The sequence below is a fragment of the Vidua chalybeata genome, chromosome 13, assembly GCF_026979565.1.
Source record: "Vidua chalybeata isolate OUT-0048 chromosome 13, bVidCha1 merged haplotype, whole genome shotgun sequence".
NCBI lineage: Eukaryota > Metazoa > Chordata > Aves > Passeriformes > Viduidae > Vidua > Vidua chalybeata.
In genome coordinates, this window is record NC_071542.1 from 6,800,548 (window position 1) to 6,820,427 (window position 19,880).

A 19,880-nucleotide genomic window follows, 5' to 3' on the forward strand; every position below is an offset into this window, starting at 1 on the left:
ACACTTTATATGAAGTTCAGAGTTACATCCTAATGCAGTACAGAATCTGGAAAATGTGAAAGCTAAAACTTCAGGCATCACTACCAGATACCACTCTGCCTAACCAGTGTTCCTTTAGCTGGTTCTTCGGCGCCCCATTTGTTCCATGCTGAAGTGCTTAAACTTTTCTCTTTGCTGGGGTAGCTGACTAAGGTAATTACAGTTCGAAATAACTGGTTGTAGGGAAGGTGCAGTTAAGTCCCATCAGTGCTGATTTTTTTCATAACCAACTGTTTGTTTATCTTAGAAAAGGATTATAAAAAAGAAAAATTCCAAAGATCACATAAATAAAAAAAATCTTATGTAATGTTGACTGCCTTTTGTAATATAAAATGAAGTTCAGCAAAAGCTTTTGCTAAGATTACATTCCAAGTATTTGAAAACTGAGCATAATGCAGTTAATTCAAGATTCATGAAACTTTGCAAATTAAAGAAAAAGAATGAAAACCTGTTCGTATTAGTGGAGTATGTTTAGAACCATTGTTATTTAGGTAATCTAGTGCAGCATGTGGAACTGCAAAATTAATGTATTTCTTTCCTGTGCATATGTAGAAACCTGTTGAAGAGCCTAAGAAGGATGATCCACAGCTTTTGAGAAAAAAGCGTGCCACTCAGGCTGAAAAAAACACGTGCCAGCTGTATATCCAAACTGATCATTTATTCTACAAGCATTATGGAACCAGAGAAGCTGTGATTGCACAGGTATTTCCAGTCCCTCTGTTTTCAATTACCTGCTTTTATTTTTTGGGTAGTCTTGATAAATGTCATGTGACTTTTCTTTTTGCTTATTTACTGTATAATGGCTTGTTTCCTTCTTTAAAGCGCTTTTGACATAACTGAAACAGCATTTTTTATTTTGCTAAAAATATGCATTTTCTGTGACAAAAGTCCTGGCCTCCTTTAATAGCAGCTGTGGTGTGTTTAGCACCTCTGAGCAGGACTTGCAGTCTGACTATTTTCACTTCTTACTCAGAAAAATTATATTACCTGAAGAGTTCAGTCCTGTTTGACAGCCTGCCAAGCCTCTGTTTTAACATTTACATAGGCTTCCCTTTGAAATTCTAGCTCAAAACACCGTGAGCTAATAATGCTGAGATCTATTCCTGTAGTATCTAATATAGTGGATGGTAAAAAAGCAGTGGCAGCTAAAGGCAGATGCTTTTCATTTGTCATTATACTGTTAACTGGGAAAAGGGTTGATATGATTTAATGGTTTTGGTGATAATTTGTTAAAATATAGCTAGCATGTTAACATAATTCTGCTGAAGTCTGAAGTTTCAGTGCTGTTGCAGATCTGAATTTTACTATTTATTTATCACACTGTATGTAGGCAATTCAAGTAACATTTTTCAAAGATCTGGAGTTACCTTCTAGTCACCTTTTTTAGCTTTTTAGTGAGTTAGCCTTTCTGTGTGCTTTTACAAAAGGTAAATTACTAGTTTTTCCACATTTATGTTCTACCAGAAATGAAAGAATAAATCTGTAACAGGTAATTCTTTTTTCTCCAAAAAAGGATTACAGTGCTTTGAATACAAAGCAGTGAATAAGGGAATATTGCAAACAAATATCTGAAAGTTGATAGAATTATGTGTTAAAAAAAATCAAATGGCAAAATCCTTTAGTGGTATCTGGCATGGTGATGATGCAAGTAATGATTTATTTCCATTGTGGGTCATGATTTAATTCAAAAAGCCTACAAAAGAAGTTCCTACAGCACAATATCACATATTGTAGGAGTGTAGGCATTGCAGCTATTGCTGTTAAGATAAGCTGTAATGTAATTTAATGCGTGGATCTCTGAACTGTAGCTACTTTTGTTTTCAACAGATTTCCAGCCATGTTAAAGCAATTGACACCATTTACCAGTCAACAGATTTTTCAGGGATCCGTAACATCAGCTTCATGGTGAAACGAATCCGAGTAAGTTGGGTTGGAAATGCTTTCAGCTTCACTGATGCTGCTTGGAGGATGTATTCTTCAAATGTGCCATTCCTGTTCACTTGTACCCATTTATTGTTTGATAACAGTTCTTTAGCAGAAGTGTCTCTGCAGTAAATGGTGCCCTAAACCATTTATTTGATTTGGTTTTAGTGATTATTGTCAAAAGCCCACTACTGCTGTTATTAAGCTGTGGTCAGTTTTTCTATAGGAATCAATTTACTTTGTTTCAGCACCATTGTTGTGTGGTGAATAGACTATTGCTATTCTCCAATAACTTTAATACTAAAATAGAGAATGGCTATCCAGGTTGGGACTTCCTTGTAAAAGTGATAATTTAGGAGGATAAATACAAATTTTTGGGTACTGATGGAAAAAAACAGAAGGAAATAAGAGAATGGGGATTTACTACACAAATGCAATTCATCATTTATTGTAATGCTTTGTTTTCCAAATATTGGGGTGGTAATTTACAATCAAGGCTTTTAAATTTTAAACAACATCTTTAACTAGATAACATAGCAAGGTACTGACAACAGTGAGCCTCTTAGCTGGCATGTGCAAGTGGAAATGAATCCTGTCTTACCATTTGTTTCAATTTACTTTTAGATTAACACAACCATCGATGAGAAGGACTCTTCCAATCCCTTTAGATTTCCTAACATTGGTGTGGAAAAGTTTCTGGAACTGAACTCAGAACAGAACCATGATGATTATTGCTTGGCCTATGTGTTTACAGACCGTGATTTTGATGATGGAGTCCTTGGTCTGGCTTGGGTTGGAGCCCCTTCAGGTAATTCTATACAAGCCTTCAGTGCTATGAGATAAAGTACTGTAGGTAGACACTAGAAAAAAGGTAGAAACCACCTTTTAAACTGACAGCAAATACACAAAAATCTAGCTTTTCACAATTTTGGTTTGGTATGGTCTAATTTTATTTTTAGTATAGTGTGCCATTTCAATTAATCTTTATGTATTTCTGATAAGCAGGATATGAACAGTAAAGAAAAACATATTTATTTTATTATGCAAAGGTGATATTACTTGGATTGCTTTTTATTTTGGGTAGGTGTGAGTGAGCAGTAAAGTGACAGGTGAAACAAGTATTTCTCCTCTATATAAACAGAGCTTACAGCTATGAGAACTACACTGCAGAACCTTTAGGTTTTCTGGGTAGTATTGAAAGAAATTTTTTTTTTTTAAATCAGTGAGATCTTGTTCTGGGAGATAACAGAATAATTACTGCATGACTCTTCATGAACTGCTTCTCATTAGTTTCAGTCTAGTTGTGTATTTTGGGTCTAAAGTATGTCCTTTGATGTAAAAAAAAAATCTCAATCAGTGAGACTTTAATGAGAACATTATTGAGAGCTTTAACAGAATTGAATAATAGTGGAAGAAACATGAAACTGATCATATAAGGGGTAAGAGATCAACAGACCCATGACTGCAGTTGGTATGTTAGAGGCACCTGTGTGGACTAACCTTAGTGACTGTGGAAGAGCCATAGGAAATGTAATGCCCAGAAGGTGAATAGAAATGAGAAATTGGGTCTGTGATGACTGTTCTAGTGTATACACTGAGGAAGGACAGGATGAATTGGAATGTGCAGTCCATAAACACTGCTTTCAAAACTGAATTTAATTGAGGAAAGGTATGATCTTTGTCATCCTTAACACACATACTGACATAGATTAAATGGGATATGTCACTAAATCAAAATTCTACTTGAGAAAGGAAAACTTCTTTAGACTGGTCGTTAGACACCATTTACATCAGCAATAGAATAGCTGGATTTTAGAACATTATTAATGCTTCAGTAGAAACTCAAGTTATGGAAAAATTTGGTGATATTAAAGTCAAAATTTTGGGAATTTTCCAAACAAGAAGTATGATGCACTCGACTGCCAACCTTCTAAACATAGGTCTCATTAGCCAACACATCAAAAGCATTTTCAGCTTTAGGGTTTTTTTTTTTCTGACAATGAGATACACACACACACACATATATATGTACTTATTCTGACAATGACATTTGATATAAATGCTCTTGCTGTGAGAGAAGATCTCCAAATTTACCGTGTACTTTTTCACTTGGTGAAATCCAATAAGTTGTAGATTGAGGCTACTTCTGTTGGACATTGCGCCCTGCTAGTCTTGTACTACAGGTATGATGAAATAAGGGCTCATCCGTTCAGGGAGTGCCCAAAATAGCTCTCAAAAGCTATTCTAAACCAGCTGACTTCTTGTGTGAATGTGTCTAATCAGTGTTGAGAGCATTTGTGTGAATAAATCTAATCTCCCTTCAAGGTTGTGTTCATATTAATTATAGAGAGCTCTTAGTCTGTAAACCTGCGCAGGCAAACTGTTTGTTGCTCTGGATGTCAATAGACAAGTAACACAACACTTCTTTCCCTAAATGTGTGACTTGTACTTTTGTGTGAATGCAGGGAGCTCTGGCGGAATATGTGAGAAAAGCAAATTGTACTCAGATGGTAAGAAGAAGTCTCTGAACACTGGAATCATCACTGTCCAGAACTATGGCTCTCATGTGCCCCCCAAGGTTTCTCACATTACTTTTGCACATGAGGTTGGGCATAACTTTGGTTCCCCTGTAAGTATTACTGGTGATCTGTTAACTCACTCTCAGCCATTTCATAGGGTGTGATTTTAAAAATGGGGATTTTACTTCTTATCAACAAGGACAGCAGAATCCTGACTCGATGAGCATATGTGCACATACATGGCATACAAACTAAGGGATGGCAGCTGAGCCCTTTTATGAGTATTTGACAACACTGGTGCAACAGTTCATTTTGTGAATTGATTACTTATATTAGTTCAATCCCTTACAAAGGTACATTATTATTGTTCCCTAAATACTTCCCTGTCTTTATGAGGAGTAGGGTCACATGCACCTTGTTAAATGTATTGTACTTTATCCTGGAGAGGAGGAGGAAGCACTGCAAAATTGATTTAAAGATGACACTTTATTCAGCAAGTGGCTCATGTTTGTTAGATGATTTATACTTAAAAGTTTATCTAAGAAAATAGTGGAGGGAATTAGGATGCCAAGAAGAATGGTTTTGAGTAGAACTGTTTCACAGACATTCAGGGATGTTTGTGGTAAGCTTGAAAGTATGAGACTTTTTGTTTTGCCAGTGTGTAATGCATTTCATTCCTCATGCTGGATATTGTAGATGTAATCACTGGCTGACAGACTCCTGCTCTGTTTTGAAGTTCTCTTTGTACCTCCCTCAAAGCAAACAAGAAAGAATGGACTGTGGTTTCTGTTAACTCCTCCTGCTTTTATTCCACAGAATGCTGATTACACTTTTGTGATCATAAAGCCACTCTTTTTAGGAGATGGCAGCTTGTCCAAGTCAGTATTCATTCCAGGACATGCACTTGGGGGTAAATTACCAAGAATGCAAATAAGATGAAACTTAAAAAATTAGATACCTGCTACTGTTTTCTTGGGGGAAACAAAAACAACAACGGAACAAAGAGAACCCAAAATCAAACCTCGGGTTTACATATAGCTTTTGTATTGCAAAGAACCTAAGAGTGTAAGATGGTGGTTTATTTTTATTTTATTTATTCTGTGTTAAGGCTACCAAATCCAGGTTACTTTTGCACCTGCCGTGACTGAGATAATTGTAAAATATTTGTTTTGCAGCATGACTCTGGAATGGAGTGCACTCCTGGAGAGTCCAAGAACTTGGGACAGAAGGAAAATGGCAATTATATCATGTATGCAAGAGCTACATCTGGGGACAAACTTAACAACAATAAGTTCTCTATCTGTAGCATTCGAAATATCAGCCAAGTTCTTGAGAAAAAGAGAAATAATTGTTTTGTTGGTATGTATTTAATCCTCCTGAAAGCCAAATAGCTAAAATATTACCGCAATGCTTAATTAAAAATATTTTATTTATTTTTGATTATCTTATTTTTTAAAATTTACTGAAAGATTCTGCAAGTAAAGAATTGAATTTGAGACCTCCAGTACTCTGTCAGGTTCTGGGCTGGCCAGCACAGAAGCAGCAGGACATACTGGAGTCAGTCCAGCAAAGGGCCACAAGGATTATTAAGGGATTGGAGCATCTGACATATGAGGAGAGTCCAAGAGAGCCTGTTTAGTGTGGAGCAGAGAAGGCTGGGGGAGGCTCTTCTCTGTCTTTGTAAATGCCTGGTGGGAGGGAGTAAACAAACAGGGTCATACTGGTTTCAGTCATGCTCATTATGAAAGGACTAGAGGTAAAGAGCACGTATTAAACTGCAGAGAAATCCTATTTAGACATGAAAAAGAATTTTGCATGAATTTTTCTTTCTGGAGTCTGATATATGAGCTCTCACAAATTTTGAGAGCTTGTGCTCACATAGTTTTGCACATCTATTCAGTAAGTTTGGATTTTGGAGTAGCTCACCCCAGTACCATCAGCCTTTGCCTCAAGGTCCTCTGACTGTTAAAGGAGTGCAGGAAAGGAAGCAGCTCCCTGGGAGACTGAGCAGAAAGCTGGTTCTTACACTCCCACTCTTATCAGCCAAAACCTTTTACTCAGAGGCTTTAAATGCTATGAATTGTGGGAATGACTAAGCAGGGTGTCAAGCAGTAATGCAAGTTGACTTGAGCCCTAGTCTCATGTCCAGCTCGACTCTTTCAAGCTGGATGCTTGTTAAGGTTTATAAGTATTTGCATATTCTTTGTACTGCTTTGTACATAAATATACTGGCATTTTTCAGAGTCTGGGCAGCCCATCTGTGGTAATGGACTGGTTGAACAAGGAGAACAGTGCGATTGTGGATACAGTGACCAGTGTAAAGATGACTGCTGTTATGATGCAAACCAACCAGAAGATAAAAAATGCAAGTTAAGACCAGGCAAAAACTGCAGGTATTGTGCATGTGTTACACTACACTTTAATTTTGGGCATTTAGTGGGAACTTTAATGGGGATTTCAGAATCTGAATCAGCTTACCTGCATTTTTATAAAAGTACTGATTTTGTTTAAAATGCTTTATACAATAAGTGAGAAGTACATAAGCATAATTATGCTATGGGGAAAATTTTTTTCAAGTCACATTGATTAGGACAAATCAGAAGTTGGAGTGCTTGAGTAGGTTTCAGGGTGAATAGTTTGCTTGGAATGGTTCATGCTTTTTCTTGGCATCCACAATCTGTGCTTGTTTGCAGCCCCAGCCAAGGCCCATGTTGCACTGCCCAGTGTGATTTCAAATCAAGGACAGACAAGTGTCGGAATGATTCTGACTGTGCTAAGGAAGGAATGTGTAATGGTGTCAGTGCTCTCTGCCCAATATCTGAACCCAAAGAGAACTTCACAGTGTGCAACAGGAACACACAAGTTTGCATAAAGGGGGTATGGTTTTTACAGTCTTACGTAACTGCTAATGTGGTTTATTGCAGGGCACTGTATTGTGAATTGATACTGTTTCTGTACTTACTGCACAGGAGTGCAAGCTCAGTCTCTTTTTCTGTATAGATGTTTGATTTATTGGTGTCAGTCAAAATAACAGTGAAAGTACACCAAGGATTAAGAAGTTGGTAACAAATCCCAAGGTAGCAGTACTGTCTGAGAAAGTTACACTTAAAGTTTTTTGTAAAAGTCAGAATTATGAAAGTGTTTTATTTACTAGTGCCACCTTTTCACTTTTCTTCAGTCTTGGTCAATAAATCTGTTGCCTTAGAAAACTGGATATTCTGTCAGTAGAGGCTGAGTTTGGTTTACTGGCAATACACAATTTCTGCAAACATGTACCTATAGCACTGATGTGCAAGCATATGGAATTAGAATGATTCTGAACTGCCATTAGTTTCCTGGGCTAAAGAAAACATGGCAGTTGCCATGAAATATTGATGGGAAGTCTCTTATAAATTGATCTTTGTTTGCTTGGGAGCAAACACAAGCAAAAATCATCCTCTTTAAGACCTGTAACTAGTTTTGCTCTAAGCTTTTTTCCACAGTCCAGGATTTTAATCAAGTACTGCTTGTAATATTTTTCAGCTAATTTATAGCCATCTTAAAGATAGAGGAATTGTTTTCATATAGTTACTGATTTTGAAACAAAATTGTAAATAAACTGAATTTGGAGTTTGAAGAATCCTCACACAGTGAAATTAAATACAAAATCTTTTCTGCCACTAATTTTTATTATTTTCCAAGACAGATATTTGTGTATACATGTGTTAGATTTATTTTTCTAACCATGATTTTGAGTAGTCATGTTTCAGTGTGAACTATGGTGCTGTGGGCGTTTTGGAGGGTATTCTCAGGTTATAAAAGAAGATACTGTGTTAAAAAATAAAATCGGTAAATTACCTTTTAAAAAACTAGAAAAGATGCCAAAATATTGATGTTGAATAACTGTAATTTTTTGTTTATAAGCATCAGGAAAAAATTTGAAGCAGTTGATTTATTGATGAGCATCTTTAGAGCTATAATTACGCTTTCAGATATTAATTGTTAATACCTTTCCTAATGCCAGTATGCTTAGAAGTGAAATTGATTTTTGTGTTGCTGTGCTTTTGTCTCCCACAGCAATGTGCTGGCTCTATCTGTGAGAAGCACGGCTTGGAGGAGTGTACATGTGCTAGTTCAGATGGCAAGGACGATAGAGAACTGTGCCATGTCTGCTGCATGAGAAAAAGTAAGATTTACCTGAATCGTAAGTGTAAATAGAGGAGGAGGGGTCTGAGGAACCTGCTCACGGTGTTTGTGCTTGAGTTTTTGTCAGCTTTGATAGCATTTTGTTCAAATGTAGTTGCAGACAGGCATTGCGTTGTACTGTGTAAGAAATAAACAATACATTCTACATTTTTACAGATTATTAGAAAAGCATTTTGAACAATTAAACACTAGGGTGGGTATTCATGCATGGATGTTTTAATACATTAATGGTTTGATTCATTTGTATTCACTTTTCAGTGGACCCAGCTACTTGTGCAAGCACAGGCTCGAGCCGATGGCAGGAATACTTTCATCTTGAAACCATTACTTTGCAACCTGGATCTCCCTGTAATGATTTCAAAGGCTACTGTGATGTGTTTATGAGGTGTCGGCTAGTAGATGCTGATGGCCCTCTAGCTAGATTAAAGAAAGCAATTTTTAATCCAGAACTATATGAAAATATTGCAGAATGGATTGTGGTAAGTATATTTTTATATTACAAGTCTAATATGAAATGTTCTTGATAATCAAGATTCACAGTTGATAAGTATTAATATGCAGACTGCTTCAGCATTCTTCAAAGAATAATTAGCCCTTGTTTCACTAGATCTTCTGTAAGCCCCCTGGGTGCAACGAACAAGTTTGCTATATTGAAGGGAATGGAAACAAACAAATAAATAGGATCTGTTAATACCTCTGGTCATTCACATTTTTAATTTAATGTTTCTTCATGTTTTGACTCTTCATACTTGAATGCTCTAACTTCTTTTAAGGAACTCAATACTTTGATCTTTAGCATTCATAATTTTTATTGTGCTAGATATCACTTTAATAATGTTATACTGGAAGAGGAGCTAGAGTGAAACACCCTTGGAGAGCTGCATAGGCAATTCTGTGTAACCTGTTGATTGTTTTAGGCTTGTACAGCTCTGCTGGAGTGTATCTTCTGTGAAGTACCCTTCTGATACTAGAATGGAAGTATTGGGGCTTTTCTGTGGAAGAACTTTGAGGACATTTCTTTCAAATGTTAGGCTGGATATTCTTGATGATGTTTCAGAAAACTTTTTGATGACTTCTAAAACACAGTGAAAAGCCATATTCAATGTCCTCTGCCTTTGTGCATGTGTGCCAGCCCCTACACAATCTTTTTGTTGTTGTTGTGGTTTTGTTTTTTAGGCTTATTGGTGGGCAGTGTTGCTTATGGGAATTGCATTGATCATGTTAATGGCTGGCTTCATTAAGATATGCAGTGTTCATACTCCAAGCAGTAATCCAAAGTTGCCTCCTCATAAACCACTTCCAGGTGAGTAATGCAGCTAATTATAGAGATATGTTTTCTCCTCAGCTGTTTAGTTCTAAAGAGAAATTTCAGGTGTTTCAACCTACAGTTCTTAGGCTGGCACTGTGAAACTACAAATGGAATTAATACCAGTGAAACAATGAAAATCTAATTCTTGTCTTACTTTCCTATAACATAATATACATATCAAAAGAAAGCTTTAAAGACTTTTTCCAGCATCAGAGTTCCTTTTATTTCCTATTCCATGCTGCATTTTGTAAGAACTGGCCTGTTTAAGGAAGTGTTGTTGAGATACTGAAATGCAGTCTGTATGTCCTCCATGCAGTTACTCATCTAGTTAAAACTTTGCAGGTCTAAATCCAAAGCCTTCCAGAAAAATAGCTGTCTTTAATTTGCATGGCCAGGGCAACTCTTCTGGAAATAACTTGAGTTTTTAAAAATTAATTCTAATAATGGCTACTTTTCTTTGAAACAGGCACTTTAAAAAGGAGGAGACCACCACAAACCACTCAGCCCCCACAGCGGCAAAGGCCCCGAGAGAGTTATCAGATGGGACATATGAGACGCTGACTGCAGCTTTTTGCCTTGGTTCTTCCTAGTGCCTACAATGGGAAAACTCACTCCAAAGAAAACCTGATAAGTCATTGTCCCCAGTCTAACTCTCAAAAATTGAAGAGGGAAAAAAAAAAAAAAAAAAAGCATGATATGCCCTCAAAACAAGTGGAAGTGGTTAATTTTTAAAGAGAGAATCTTCCAGCTCAAAAAGAAGAAAAATGTTTTTCTTGAATATTTTTAATTTAGTGGCACAAAGTCCTAGCATATCATGATTCTTTCCCCCTTCTGTGCTCTTCATTGCTGCATTTTCTTCACTTGCAGGCAAATATGGCTGTAGTAAAACTTTTACTCAAGAATTGAGAAAAAGATATATTTTTCAACTGCCAGACAAGGCTAGGAAGCTAGACCACCTCAGCATTGGAGACATTACTTGTCAATGTATATACATTGTTATATGCAGACATGTATTTCTAACGTACACCCGTACTTGTGTGCAATTGTAAACAAGAGAATTGCAATATGGATGTTTCTTTGTATTATAAAACTTTTCCGCTATTAATGAAGAAATTACTGTTTAATTGACATACTCAGGATAACAGAGGATGATGGTGTGTAGTGGTCAAGGGTCCTGTGATGCTTTACACAGCAATTTTGAATTCAATCACACTTTTATCATTATCAAAGTTGTTTCAAGCACTCATTTCATCTTCATCCAACAGCTGTTAAGATACAACATACAAGCCTGGATGGTCTTAGACAGATTTAACAGGTGTTCTGCAAACTTTGCAAATGTCAGAATGTTTCAAAAATGTTTTATGTGTCTTCTTTGTAGCTCAGCGTAAATATTTTTAATTTGTCTGATTATTCAGTGAAATAATGAATAGTTAGATCAAATATTTCCATGCTTTATTAGAAAAATTTGCTTGTTATTCAACTTGTTTTAAAAATTGCAACCACTTTATTTGGGCTGTTCAGATATTCTTACAGTTTGGTAATCAAGTTCATGTTCTAAGGGATGTGGAAAGAAAAAAAAGCTGTCGTTTTTTATTTTATTTTTTAATTTATCAGGTGTTTGGATAACTTTTCAGCATGATACTGTTGATTGATAACCACTAAAGTAGAGTGATTTGCCTGGCTACTGTGGCAGAGTTAAAACTGTAGTTGGGACTACCAATTTTCCCACATTTATACCAGTAGTGAAGTTCAACAGCACAACGTCCCATTCCAGAGTTTTTATTACAAATGTAAATAATTGGCATTTTTGAAGATGAATAAAAGATGTCTTAAGGTGCTTACTGCTATGCAGGAGATGAAAGGGGGCATTACAAAATGTTTAAGCTTGTGATGTATTTATTGCTTGTTTTCCAAAAGCACCGAGCTAATTAGAGATGCAAATGGCTATAATTTTCCTGGCTTTGCTTAGGAGAAAATTTACTAAGGGTTGGACAGGCTTCCTTTGTTTCTCTTTTTTTTGTTTTGTTTTGTTTTTTTTTTAAGAGTATAAGGTTTACACAATCATTCTCATAATGTGACGCAAGCCAGCAAGGCCAAAAATGTTACAGAATATAATGGGATCTCTTCCTTGTAAACTTGTACAGTATGTGGTAACTTTTTCAAAATACAGCTTTTTGTACATGGTTTAGAGACAAATTTTGTACATGAAACCCCAAGTCCAATAGACTATATAAATAATTCTAAATGATCTTAACTAGTTAGAAGTGTATGTAGTTGCTTTTAAGTCATTTTAAATACATTTGTTTTAAGACTGTGCAAAGATTGGAAGTGGGTTTGCATTTCTAAAATGGTGACTTTTATTCAGCAAGAGTTCTTAGTAACTTCTTGAGTGTGGTAGACTTTGGAACATGTAAATTTTTTGCCTGTAATGTTATCCTGTGGTAGGATTTTGGCAGACAAATGCTGCCCTATTTTATTTTGAGTCTAAGTTAAATGTTTTTTGAAAACAGAAATGTGCACTGAACTCTCCACTGCAAGTCAAGATGTGGTAAAGCCGAAAGGAAGTTCAAGACAATGAAACAGAAATACTACTGTCGATTTCATGTCCACTGTGTTTTATACAGTCTTTTTTGTTCACTTTGGAAATTTTTACTAAAAAATGCAAAAAATAAAGTATTGTGCAAAGATATGTAAGGTTTTTTGAAACTTGAAATGCATTAATAAATAGACTTGATGAAATCATCTTCTGAAGATTCATTTACTTGTTGAGCCCTGAAAGCAAAGAGGAATACAGAAATTCCACTTTGCTTGATTTTTGGTTTTCACTGTCATGTCAAAATGTAGTTGTACTATCTCTGTCAAAGTGTCCCTCTCAATTTTAACATCCTGCAGTTATATATAAGAATAAATGTGTTTGTGTAACCTGTTCAGGGAAAACCATGAAATTAATTTTAAATTACTTACATGATCACAGGAATAAAACTTTTCTTACCTCCAAAATGGAAAAACTAGTTGCTGGTGGGATGTTCAAGCCTGGCATCATCGTTACTGATGGATACCTTTGGAAATATATTTGGAGAGGCATGTTGGAATTAATATGCAGTGCTCTGAATACACAGTTGGTGGATGAGACTTACAGAAGGAGCAAATGTGCTTTTTGCAGGGTGGTTTTAAAACTGCTAAGCCGGGTCTCTGGGTTTTTGTGTGTGTTGCATGGTTGATTTAAGTGATAAGACAGCTTTTCAAAGCCAGGTCCTGCCAGTGAGTCTTCCATTCTTAGGGCTGTTTGTTGAGAGTGGCCTGCTTGGACATCTGTTTCCCGAAGTGAGCGGGGTGGACTTTGATGTTATCAGAGCGTACTCAGAGTTCCTTCCTCACAATGCTCCCCCCACCACCCCCATGACTTTTTATAGAAGTGCTTCTCCCTGTGGCTAAATAGCACTGTCTGTGCAAAGGGCATTACAAGAAAATCCCTTGGAGCAGAGCCCTTCTCCAAATCCTAATAGAGGTGGTGGTGGTTGTGTTTAAATCTCTGTAAGAACACAGACCAGCGGGGTGGAATAATGCCTAAGCAGCTCAAATACAAGTTTCATGTATATTTTAAAGTATAAATGAAACAAATCAGTACATAATTTTTCTAGCTAATGTTTGACATAATCTTATTTGTACATATTAATTTATTCATCTTGCATTTTTTAATGTTCAGTTATTAAATGTATACATTCATCTAATGTAGAAGCATATATAGGGTAGTCAGAATGGTGTGAACAAAGGCATCAAAGTCCTCTTAAGCAACGAAACTTTATACCATACCATACCATTGATGTAATTTGGATTTTAATTAGTGTTCCAATATTTCTTTCGGGAAAAACACAAAAAGGAAGGCAGAGGCTTTTATTTCTGAACATTGGAGGTTCATTATTGCAGAGAGGTGATGAAAAGTACAGGAGCCATTCTATCACTCTGAGCTGTGTGTACTCTGACAGGAGGAGTAAGCACCTGGTGGCTTCCAAGGTCTCAAGTCAGCTGTATGGAGTGAGACAGGAGTACTTCCAATGAGCACAGAGTAAGGCACCACCTTAGGCACTTGAGATTGTAGGTATGACTTCAGTTTTTTGTTCAGGCATGGTGAGACTGAATGTATTACAGCTTGGGCTTTATTCCACTTTTATATCAGAAATTAGTGTAATGGCTGCCAAAACAGGGACAGAATTTGTTTGGGTATATGATTTGTGAAAAATGGCATCAGAAGTATCTTCATATCTGCAAGAGTTCACATACTGACTGTTCTTTTAATTTTCCTACTTGGCTTTTTAAAACCTCTCAAATTGTCTTATCTGAGGATATACCATCTTTGCTTAGTTGAGAACTGGAGAATGTTTTTTCACAAACACAAATGCCCATTTCTCGAGTATCGGCCCTATGTAGACACCTCTGACCCTTCTTCCACCTGCTTTTTCTGAAGTAATGCCTGTTTCTCCTGAAGTTTAGATCCCTTTATCAGCCTCCTTACCAAGAAAGTGATAGTAATTTGCAAGAAATGCCAATTTTGAGGTCTGAAACATTTCTGAGTGTAGTTTCTCTACTGTTGGAGTACAGCCTAATTCTTTTTAGCCTTTATCACTTGCTCTGTCATCATTCAACTTCTTCTGGAAAAAGCTTTTTTTAAGGAGGGGTAGGATTTGGTTCAGGAAGCTTAGAAAATTCATAGCTTAGAAAGTTGGTGATAACTGACATAAATGCAATTTCAGTGACACTATTAAATTCTCTTGTAAATGCAATTTCAGTGACACTATTAAATTCTCTAAATAGACACGTATTTTATGAAAAAAGAAAACCCTGAAACAGAAGTAAGTGGCAGGTCTTTAGTAGCTTTTTGCAGAAGCAACAAACAAGCTAGAGAGATGCCTAATTTGATTAGCCACACATACTTCTCTCTCTGTTTACTTTCATTTTCCATTGTGCTTTGGAACACTAAAATGGCCACATTGTCATTTGTTCCTTGCCTGTCATTCTGCAGGACATGGTTCATTGTAACTTCATGCTCCTAAAAATGCTCTCACTGGGTCTCCAGCAATTGAGTCCCTCCAGTGGATTATAGCTATTGCAAATGTAAAAAATCAACCAAACAAAAGGCCTTGGTGCTTACCTAACTCTCTCACATACTGTTGGCTGAAATTTCCTTCTGTGTATGTTCCTGATTTGACTCAGCTATTGTAATTAAACACTTGATTCTTACACAAACACAGAACTTATTACAGAGCTCTCATAAAATAATTATGTTGTAAAATTTAAATATATATAAATATATAAATCCCACTTTATTCCTGATAACATCTGGATATTTTGATTCAAAATTCATTGCAATATCTTGACATTAAAAAATACCCTTTGCTTCAAGTCTTAGCACTTTTTTTTACTACTTAGAGAACATTTAACACAAATTACATTCAAAATTCAGAGTTCAAGAAACCTTAATTTTTAATTAATCTTGTGCTCAGCATTAAAGTGATAAATGAATACATATATATTGATTTCTGTTTCAGTACACATAAACCATAGAATAAAAGCAATCTGAGACAATAATGCTCCTTTTCGTTGTTTATATTCTGACATAGGAAACAAGGGAATTGTGTATGTTTGACCTTACAAAGTTTGTTTTTATGCTTTGAAGTTGTTTGAAGGTTTAACCATTTTCATTTATTCTGGCGGTTTCAAGTCGTGCCAAAATCTGGTATATGCCAAAATCTGGTATACAGAGATTTAGAATCTAAAAAACTCAGACCGTACCTGAGTGGCTAAATATGATTTAAATGCAAAAAATTAACTGAACTTAGTTGTATTTTCTGTAGTATATTAATCATCATTCAAATAATTAATTTGCTAGTAATTTAAATCAGTTCTTTAATTAAAATAAATAGCAAAGCATTTTCAGAGAACAAGATTTATTATAGAATTTTTAGATTATACTATTATTGGGATTTTCATATGGTTATTACAGCTCAAGCATTTTATATTTTTATATCTATTTGGTAGTATTTTCTTTTATGAACTATTTGACTCTCCCTTCATTAGGAAATAATTTAGCAAAGTTTTAACTGATAGTCATAGCTATTAATATTTGCCATGAAATGAAGTTTCTTTTTTTGCCTTAAATCCAACAAAATTAAGTTTTTCAAAGGCTTATGACAATGATTTTGTCAAATAATGTTTTTATTTCTGGTGAGCAGATGTTTTTTTTTCAGATTTTAAACAGTTGAAAATTGACAGTTGCCTTGATGAAGCTGCTCACTGATCATTTTCAGAGTATGCTTCTACATGAACAAAAGCATATTTCAGCTTACTGTCAGATGACAAAAACTAAATATCTTAATGTATTTTTTTTACCACCTCTGAAACTGCTAGGATATTTGATGCAGCTGTGAATTTTTAAACATTTTACTAGATGTATCGTATTTTGAATATTTTGGCGAGGGGTTCCCTTTTGTGTTCTTGCTCATTTTCTGTATTGTCTCTGGAAGAGATCTTCACACCTCACAAATGTCTTCTCTTGGGATGGATGAAGGTGAATGTTGTCAATGCTCTGGGGGCAAAATGTGTTTCTGGAAAGAAAAGACAGCATGTGAGTACAATGTTGGTTAGTTAGAGTCTGCCATTCTTTAGCCAGTTCTTTAGGCTGTCTTTTACAGGAAGGTAGCTTTCTGTTTTATAGGCTTGTGAGGAAAGAGCTGTGTCTGCCTGCCACACCATAGGTACAGAGGAGAAGAGCAGCAGGCAGCTCCTGGGTACAGAGTGCACCGTGCCTGTGTCTCCCTGGTGCCACTGTGCATGTTCTTCACAGCACACCCTCACAGTCACGTGGGCTTTACTGTCAGTGGGGCACTGTTATTGTTCCAACTCTCACTGTTACCAGCATGGTTGCCCTGTTTGGGCTGCTGGAATACTGGTATTTAGCTGGGAGGTTGCTAAAAATCAGGTATGTAGGATGCTAACATCAGCAACTGCATATGCTACAGAAATATTTGAAACCAAATATTGGAATCGGGTACTTTATTGCTTGTAATGGTCTGTTTGTTAACTGCTTTTTAAGTTTATGCTGTTACATCTCAAGTCTTTGCCATTAGATAATCTAACAAAGGAACTTTCATCATGTGTACAAAGATAACAAACATCTAGAGGTAGAGATAACCTGGAGATAAAATATTGTCAACTGTTCAAATATTTGAGAAAGCACAAGAGAAGTCAAAATATATTTCATGTTTACTGCCTTTTTTAATTATTGAATTTCCAAAATTGCTAATTCTGTAATACATGATGTTTGGTATTCTGAGGAAGGCAGAACTCTACACACCGTTTTTTCTTTGAAGAAAATACTTTTCCTTGAGTGTCCTTTGTTTATGCTTTCAGAACCACCTAATAATCTTTCATTCCCCCCCTAAACATTAATGCAGTATTTCAGTGATAACTGAATGTCACTGCCCAGATTGCAAAGAACAAAACCCAGCACATAATCAGTGTCCACTAAAAGCTTGGCACAAACTGTTTCCACTTGCAGCAAAAAAAACTTCTAAGGAGCTTTAGGTACCTGAAGATACCAGCATTATTTTTTATCAGTCTAAGTGCCTCCCTCACTTAATAATTTGCTAGATAAGGAAAGTAGTACATCAGCAGGAATTAGCTTGTGCCAGGTTACTGGCACAGCTGCATTGGATAAGAGCTTCCTGGTTAGGAAAATGACTTCTCACCTTCATACCTTTTATCTCAAGGTAAAGGAACCTGCACCTAAACAGAGCTCCCTAGTTTGCAATGCATACTTTGCTTCAATTTGCTTTACCAGCTAGGTAAGTACTGATTTTGCGTCATGGCTTTTAAAATAGTAGGAGATGTTAGAGAAACTCCTTAGATTTTAATGCTAGGAGCACGTGCCAAGTGCCAGGTTAGGAACACACCTCAAAACACATTTTTAGAAGGATTCAACCCAGGAGAATATGATCCTTCCTCTGCCCCCCAGCACACACAGATTGTCTTATGAAATATCTCTTTAAATTGTCTAATTTGTTTTTTGTGTCAATATTAAGGAGATGCAGCTCTGCCAATAAGTGTTGTTCTGCAAGAAGTCTGCACCAGTTGTGGGCGTAAGAAAGGGAATGTACCAAGGAAAAATTGCCTTCTAGGACTGAGCCTCAGTTACAAGGTAAGGTGCTTTTCTCATTAACCTTAATTAAACTGCTCAGTTAAAATTTCTCAAAGGATTAAAGCAGTGAGAATCATTATAGGTTTTTTTATTCTGTCTTCTGGCTGAAATTTCTCTGTATGAGTAGGCAATTTCAGATGTGTTGTTAGCATTGTTGTTCGTAGAGAACAAGGCTGCTCAGACATGGTGATCCAGTTTCAATTATAAACAGGGGAAAGAACACCACAAAAATAATCAGAGCACTGTGTAGTACAGCATATGATCCTTCTAATGAGTATTTTCAAGAATGGTGATGCTGAGTTTCTCTAAGAAGTAAGTATTGAAAGTCAAATAATTAAGATTTGGCATATTTTTTGTAAGTAGGAATCTGACTATTTCACGATGTTAATGCTGGAATCATTATTTATTTTGCATAGTATCTTGTTTCATTGAAATTTCATCTGGTCCTTATGGAGTGAGGTAATTGCATTCATTGGTGTGACTGCTGGGGCTCGGATGCTTGTGTTTGAACTGGGATAACCTGGGTGCCAAACACCTGTGGAGTTACTGAGTGCTCTCATTACACTTACTTTTGCTGGGTTTCCCCTGCTTTCACTCTTATTTCCTTCACTATAAGTCCTGGTCGACGGGTGCCTTTTGTCCATGGAATTATGGTTTGAAATGTGTCCCAGATATTTCCCCAAAGTAGAGGTACTTCCCATTTGAACTTGATCATTATGAGGTCGCCAATATCAGTGTCCAGGGTGATGAGAAATGAGTAGGTCTTATTTCCAGTAATACCTTCAACTCTACAGAAAACAATATGAGAATAATGTTGTCTTAATTATTATGAATTAAAGTGAAAAAAACAGGATTTTTTTTCCTCTGAAAACCAGAGAAAGTACTATGTTTGCTTCTCCAAGACAAAACATTAATGTCTCAAGAATGTTCTTCCTCCAGGTGCAAAAAGTGATGAAATATGACAACATGCTAGGAAAGAAGCAGAAATGTCAGAAGTTTGAACAGCTGATGAAGCAGTAGTGGTTTCTGACAGCAAAAGAAAAAGTGTCCCATAATAGCATCTATGTTACAACTACTGCCTGCTAGAGCAAATGCTGAGCCACACTCTTGTCTTTGCGTTCGTTAATACAGATAGTGTCTATCGTGATAAATATACAAAATTCTTTATCCTAATTACAGCTGATTTTTTCATTTGTGTTTTAATTTATTATACCTCCCTGTCTTACCTATTAGATGGACCAAAGTAAGTGGACAGAAAAATTTCCAAATGTACTGTTTATATTGTAACAATTTTTTTCTGCACAAACTGCATCATCATTGTAAGAACTTGTGACTTTCAGGGAGTATGAGTGAAGAGAGGACAATTTCCAGTTCATGTTCACTTAGCTGTCCTAACCCATTTCCCTCATAGCATGATTATCAATGTGGTATGATATTACAAATTGTCACCTGCACAATTACACGTGATACAACACTCACAGTGGGATGTGCAGGTCTTTAGCATCCGCCTTAGTCCCTGCCAGAGACATGGTGAAAGCTGGGTCTGTCGGCTTGCCTTGGATTTCATTGATGATGTGGATCTTGAACTGATAATGATACACTGTAGGAAGGAAGAATTTGCAAAAAGTGGCAAAATGAATGGTCAAAGAATCAATAGATTTCTTAGGCAAAAGAATTCTGCCTTTCAGAGCAGAAAGTTGATGGTTATTCC

At 36.2% G+C, this 19,880-nt stretch overlaps 2 protein-coding genes across 5 annotated transcripts in view; one reads left to right on the top strand and one right to left on the bottom strand.

Annotated features, from left to right (window-relative positions):
* The window catches only part of ADAM10 (ADAM metallopeptidase domain 10), a 42,641-nt gene extending 29,924 nt beyond the window's left edge, over window positions 1-12,717 (top strand). For both annotated transcript variants that reach the window (XM_053954922.1, XM_053954923.1), the window contains exons 6-16: window positions 592-741; window positions 1,867-1,959; window positions 2,587-2,770; window positions 4,428-4,591; window positions 5,657-5,840; window positions 6,724-6,874; window positions 7,175-7,358; window positions 8,538-8,646; window positions 8,925-9,145; window positions 9,843-9,969; window positions 10,442-12,717. In XM_053954922.1, coding sequence (XP_053810897.1) covers window positions 592-741; window positions 1,867-1,959; window positions 2,587-2,770; window positions 4,428-4,591; window positions 5,657-5,840; window positions 6,724-6,874; window positions 7,175-7,358; window positions 8,538-8,646; window positions 8,925-9,145; window positions 9,843-9,969; window positions 10,442-10,536 — 1,662 coding nt within the window. In that variant the 3' untranslated portion in view covers window positions 10,537-12,717. The remainder of the gene's footprint in view (window positions 1-591; window positions 742-1,866; window positions 1,960-2,586; window positions 2,771-4,427; window positions 4,592-5,656; window positions 5,841-6,723; window positions 6,875-7,174; window positions 7,359-8,537; window positions 8,647-8,924; window positions 9,146-9,842; window positions 9,970-10,441) is intronic.
* Window positions 12,718-15,438: 2,721 nt separating this feature from the next.
* The window catches only part of LIPC (lipase C, hepatic type), a 71,776-nt gene continuing 67,334 nt past the window's right edge, over window positions 15,439-19,880 (bottom strand). For all 3 annotated transcript variants that reach the window (XM_053955255.1, XM_053955258.1, XM_053955256.1), the window contains exons 8-10: window positions 19,649-19,769; window positions 18,739-18,957; window positions 15,439-16,577 (exon numbers count right to left, since the gene is read on the bottom strand). In XM_053955255.1, coding sequence (XP_053811230.1) covers window positions 16,472-16,577; window positions 18,739-18,957; window positions 19,649-19,769 — 446 coding nt within the window. In that variant the 3' untranslated portion in view covers window positions 15,439-16,471. The remainder of the gene's footprint in view (window positions 16,578-18,738; window positions 18,958-19,648; window positions 19,770-19,880) is intronic.